The sequence below is a fragment of the Trachurus japonicus genome, unplaced genomic scaffold, assembly GCF_045865225.1.
Source record: "Trachurus japonicus isolate A0001 unplaced genomic scaffold, Traja_1.0 AP029852.1".
Classification (NCBI taxonomy): Eukaryota; Metazoa; Chordata; class Actinopteri; order Carangiformes; family Carangidae; genus Trachurus; species Trachurus japonicus.
In genome coordinates, this window is record NW_028219985.1 from 4,788 (window position 1) to 10,438 (window position 5,651).

A 5,651-nucleotide genomic window follows, 5' to 3' on the forward strand; every position below is an offset into this window, starting at 1 on the left:
ACAGACAAGAAAATGTCTGGGGTCATATCTGCTTTCTACAATGCACTAAGAGAAAGGAGGGAGGAATCAGCCAGAAAAGCATAATGAGAAGCTCACAGATTCAAATAACAGATGAGGAATGTGACAATGTGAGAGAGACAAAGTGCATCCATAAACTCTCTAGTAATGGAGGAAAATCTGTGGAGTATAGTTTAATCAATTAAACATCCAAATAAAAGGCAGGCATATAGCTGCTCAAAATAATTTAGGGATATGAAATTCTAAATGCCTCTCCAGTAATATATGTTGCGCATGCACACACATGCACACACACATGCATACATAATGTTTTGGGTTATGTTTTGTCATTTCATTTGGTATTTATTCAAATAAATACCTCTGAACATTGAATTTGGCTAGTCTGTTTAATGTTGTATTTAAGTGAATATTATATCTCTACACGTCTTTTATTATTTACTAACTATGTAGTAAGTAGTAATAAGTAATTTTGGTTGTAGATATGAATTAATAATAACTTATTAACTTAATTATTTACCTACTGTAATTATAAATCAAGATTCTAATACACGGCACATACCATGAGGACAAGTTGTGTACTTGAATGAGATCTCTCTATATATTTGGATTTGTGTGTCCAGAGAGACACCTCAGAGTCTCTAAAAACACTGGGCACCTGTTCCTGGATCCCACTGGGAGAAATTCCACTCCCTGTGTGTGTGTGTGTGTGTGTGTGTGTGTGCTTATGTGGCCGCAACAAGAATGTTGACACTTGACTTTCCTGTCTCACGTGGACCCGGTGCAACATTACTTCCTTTATGACCCTTCCCTATTTAAAATCCAGAGTGGAGCCAGAGCGGATTCATTTGAGGATTAGACACATCAACTGCTCACCCACTAACCAACTGATGCTCCGGAGGATTTTGTGACAATAAAGGCCAAGGCATGTGGATTTTTGCTACCATTTGGAACCTTTGACTTTGTGAGTAAGGAGTATGTAAGATTGAAAATCAAAAGAAGCCAAATATCTGTTCATCTCAGTTTTTTCTGTACTGCTAGAAGACAACCAGATCCTGTTTTGTAGACTCAAAGACTTTGAGCTAACTTCCAAACTTTATAGCTTTTTTTTTTCATTTATGAAACTTTGTTGCCAATGTTGGGAGAAGTGACTACATTGTCTGCAGGATCTTATTAGAAATTATCTCTGAAGCTGAAAACATAGACAAGTAAAAAACCACTGTCAGGATGAGCAGTGGTGGGACAACCGCAGTTTCACCTCAGGAGCCTCAGACTCAGACTTTTAAACGGGCTGTACGGAAGATAAAATGTGCTGCTATGGTGGCAAATTTGGCCAAAAGCTGGCAGGGCTGGGCCAATGACCACTCAGGGAAGCAGGAGGCCATACCGAGTGGCTGGATGCCTGCATCTGTCGAGGAAGACAACAAAAAAGAACATGATCATGTGGTCAAACTGACTGTCACCCCACGTGTAATTGCTGCAGATACCTCCGACAACAGTGGCAGTAAAATCAGGACCTGTTCCATCACAAAGACAGTGCAGCCGAAACGCAGCGAGTGCAGCAGCAATGATGTGGTCAACGCCATTCGAGGCAAGATGGAGTCGGGTCCCGAAGAGACCAAGCCGTACTTGGACAACATGTCACCAACACGGCGGCGTCAGATGAGAGCATTGCAGAGTGCAGGAGGAGGAGATACCATCAAAGACAGAAAGCTGATGCTCCAAGAGAAGAAACAGTTGTCAAGGAGCGGCAGCGTGGAGGCAGAGGACAGCAGTCTGGAAGACGATTCGGGGCTCAGCGACAGTGAACCCAAAACTGAACAGGGTGACACCCAGTCCAAGAGGGGAGTCAACAGACCCAAGGTAGAGTGGTAATCAAAAAGAGCAGAATCAGAGGAAAAAACAAGTTTTAAGTATGAACTTGAAAGTTTGGTTGAAAGGTCTCTGGTGTTACCAAAAACAGGCTATTACTTATTATACTAGTGGGGCAGAGAAGCACAATAATTGTGCATTTTAATGACTAAAGCATGAAACTTTCAGCATTTCATCTACATACCCCAAGGTTTAATTTCAGACGTGGAACCACTATGGTGGCTGACCTTTAGGGGTCTTAAGGGGTCTTTTCCCACATTATTCTCCATTGGAAACCTATGAAAATCTGGGAAGTAAATCATTGCTAATACATTTCTTCACCATTGTGTTTAGGAAGGTGTGTAATATCATGTAATAAAATGTTGAAATTCAACTCCAGTGGGAAACCCCCTAAAAAACTACTCAAAGTTGGGGTACCCGTAACCAGATTTTGCGAAAATTCCGAAATGTTAAATTTGACCTTAAGTATCTTGTGAGGACATTAGTTTTACACCCAAAACCCTCCTTGGTGGAAGAAAAACAGCCACACCCACTTTTCCTGTTCATCGGAACCCCCACCACCCCCAATAGAATGTATTACAGAGAAGCCATTCCTTAGCATGGCGGAGGTTGTGTCACATATTACTACTAAATACTCAATAATATAACTTATATTCTAGCCTTTTTTCTTGTAGGACATTATACGGACCCTCCAGGATTTTGTTTCATGCTTTAGTCATTAAAACGCACAATTCCTTCCATATATGAGTTTCTCTGCCCCACTATATCCCTGAGAATGATGTTGCTGTGACCAAACAAACCAAAACAAAATGGAGAGGTTATTGGATTCATACACATAAAGTCATGATACTCAAATTTTTCTGTAACCAGATAAATGTCAATTAGGTTTTGGAAGGTCTTTAGGAAAGTCTTGACTTTACATAGAACATTCCAGAGAGATCTAATGACGGAGAGGGGGAGGGTCTCTCCTTCTGCTTGCGTCTTCTTAGAAGAGAGGGTGAGAAAAGACATTAAACAAGGGGAGACGGGAGATATTGATGACACAAGGAGAACGATGAGAGGAGGAGGAGATGAAATCAATTAGATAGACAGGGTAAGATGAGAAGCAGGAAACTTTTTTTTAAATTAGTTTCACAAAAATAGACAGAAAATCTTTCCCTGACTCCTTACAGTTGTAAAATGGATCAAATTGCACTAAAACGTAGAGGGTTGTTACTGTACATTATTCTGCAACCAAAACAGCACACACGCCTCGCCAATGTCGGCCTCAGAATGGTGAGTCAGCCACTTATTTGTAACGTCTGACAAGCATCAGCCAGCATTTTTAACATGCTGATCCAAAGAGAGACTATTATCGAATGTAAGAGCTTGATTCTTGATTGTCAAACTATGAGAAATCACAGTTGTCAAGCAATAATAATGCTTCACAACTGCGATTTTTCATAGTTTGACACACGCCACATCATGACAGCTGTACTTTCACATAGACCAGATAGATAGATAGATAGATAGATAGATAGATAGATAGATAGATAGATAGATAGATAGATAGATAGATAGATAGATAGATAGATAGATAGATAGATAGATAGATAGATACTTTATTGTCCCCCTGGGGGGAAATTTGGCTTGGGCACAATGCCGCCAGACCCATCAACCACATACAAAAATACACATAAAAACATAAGAAACGCCATAGAGAGCGCACAATAAGATTTACAAAGAACACAATGGATCGTAAAAAATCCTAAAACAACAACAACAACAAAAAAAAAACATATAGGCTACTGTCTTTACCCTTGTCATGTCATGCACCCCCTAGCAGCATACTACACAGTTTGGGAATCCCTGATCTATGGTATGAAAAACCAAACTGAGGTCCAGTAAGAGGAATACAGATATGGAGTCCATAGAAAGCAGAGGATCACTTTCTACTTGACTACTGTCTGACTGGAACAGTTCAAAAAGATTGTTCCAAGATAGGTGAGGCAAGGGCTCATGACACACAACCGTTTACAGTATAGAGAAAAAAGGGAAGGCATGAGACCCTGGACTTTTCTTTCCTCGTATCTTTCTTTTAAACACCACAATGTGAGTTTGTAACACCGTTTTATATAAAATATGCACAATCCGATTGATTTTAACCTCTTTATATTGTATCATGTCTCCCCAGATTAAGATTGCCACTATGGGCGACATCAAAAGCCGCTGGCAGCAGTGGTCCAATCAGCACATGGAGGGCCAGAAGCTTAACCCCTTCAGTGAGGAGTTTGACCATGATTATGCCATGGCTCAGCGCCTCCGCAAGGGTGACTCTGGTTACGGTCGACCCAAAGATGGTTCCAAGACAGCTGAGAGGGGAGACCGTGCCCACAAACACATCCACAGGGAGATGGAAGAGATGGTATGGATTATTAAAGACATGGGTTTCAAGGACAAGGAGGGAAGGACTATCATTAGCTTTGGCCGCCTCTTTGACCGTTATGTCAAGATTTCAGATAAGGTGGTGGGTATCCTGCTGCGCTGCCGCAAACACAAGATGGTGGACTTTGAAGGGGAGATGCTGTGGAAAGGACAGGATGATGATGTAATCATTACAGTAAAAGAAGAAGAGGAAAATGGTGACACCTACAAATCATAAGCAGAACCACTTGAAATGCTAAACACAATGTTTACAAGGCCTGCACAATATAAGGACATTTTGCAATATGCAATGACTGTTGTGACAATGATATGAGTTGCACTTGTAATATAAATTGTAATATAGGTATGCATTTACAGTTTTGCTGGGTGAAGAACACAAAGGTCAGTATTAGTCACCTCCATCCTACTGTCTTAATAGCCTCCATTAAAAAAAACTATACAGTTGAATTTTTAATGATAATCACACACATACTACAAAACTTTAAGGAGAGACAGTGAAAGGGTTAGAGACAGTTGTTCTTGCAGTCTTCTGTTCATCTGCAAGTGATTGTTCATGTTGGTGTATCAAGCACAGATCAAAATTACTATAAGTAGCAGAACATCATTCTGTACTGACAGGGAAATTAGAGGTGTAGCACTGTTGCTGTACACCAGTGGAGCAAGGCAAGCAATGGTTGTAAAAAAAAAAAAAAGAAAGAAAGAAAGAAAAAAAGAAAAAATAATTCTCTCCTACATCTGATTTAAACAGTCATCTCATAAGGGATCTGATATTGTCTCTTGTAAGTGCTGCCCTCTGTTGGCCAAACTTTGCTACTGTCTTGGAAAGCTAGCTTGACGACCAGTCCCTACTCCACTTTTGTCATTTATGTAGGCGTGACCATGTCTCATTACTGTAACAAGGACTGCATGGGGCAAGTCAAGCGGAGGGGAGAACAGTTTAGTTTGGAGGTATGCACATGCACATTATGGACAGTTGTGGGATTTGTGACAGGTAACTGCCCATGGCTATAACCATAGCTGATATAAATCTTGATCAGTGAGCCTACCTGCCCATTTCTCTGTTTTGTGCCATTTTAATTGTCCTCTATCTGTTCTGTCAATTACAAATATTGTTACTGTTACTGCATAACAAATCTACCTGCGAGTATAAATAAAGTGAATCTGAACCTGGTAGCTACAGATGCGTATGCTTGGTCAAGAGATGTATGAAATGGTCCATTTTCCCCAGGTCAGACACATGCAAAATTGGGTGATTCTTCAGTTAGGGGAGTTTTTCTGTCTCCAGGGTGACTTCTCAAAAAAAAAAAAAAAAAAAAAAAAAACTCTCACAAAGACAAACA

The 5,651-nt window shown here is 40.3% G+C and overlaps 1 protein-coding gene across 2 annotated transcripts; it reads left to right on the top strand.

The window, feature by feature from the left end:
- Positions 1-846: 846 nt before the first annotated feature.
- LOC146960895 (actin-binding Rho-activating protein-like) lies at positions 847-5,651 on the top strand. Of its 2 annotated transcripts, XR_015035348.1 has the most exons (3): positions 847-1,878; positions 4,061-5,152; positions 5,253-5,651. XR_015035348.1 is itself a non-coding variant. In XM_085771958.1 (2 exons), the coding sequence occupies exons 1-2, from the start codon at positions 1,243-1,245 to the stop codon at positions 4,526-4,528; spliced, it is 1,104 nt and encodes a 367-aa protein (XP_085628084.1). In that variant the 5' UTR covers positions 847-1,242; the 3' UTR covers positions 4,529-5,651. The 2 variants fall into 2 exon arrangements, 1 of the variants encoding a protein (XP_085628084.1); XM_085771958.1 differs by having other exon boundaries at positions 4,061-5,651.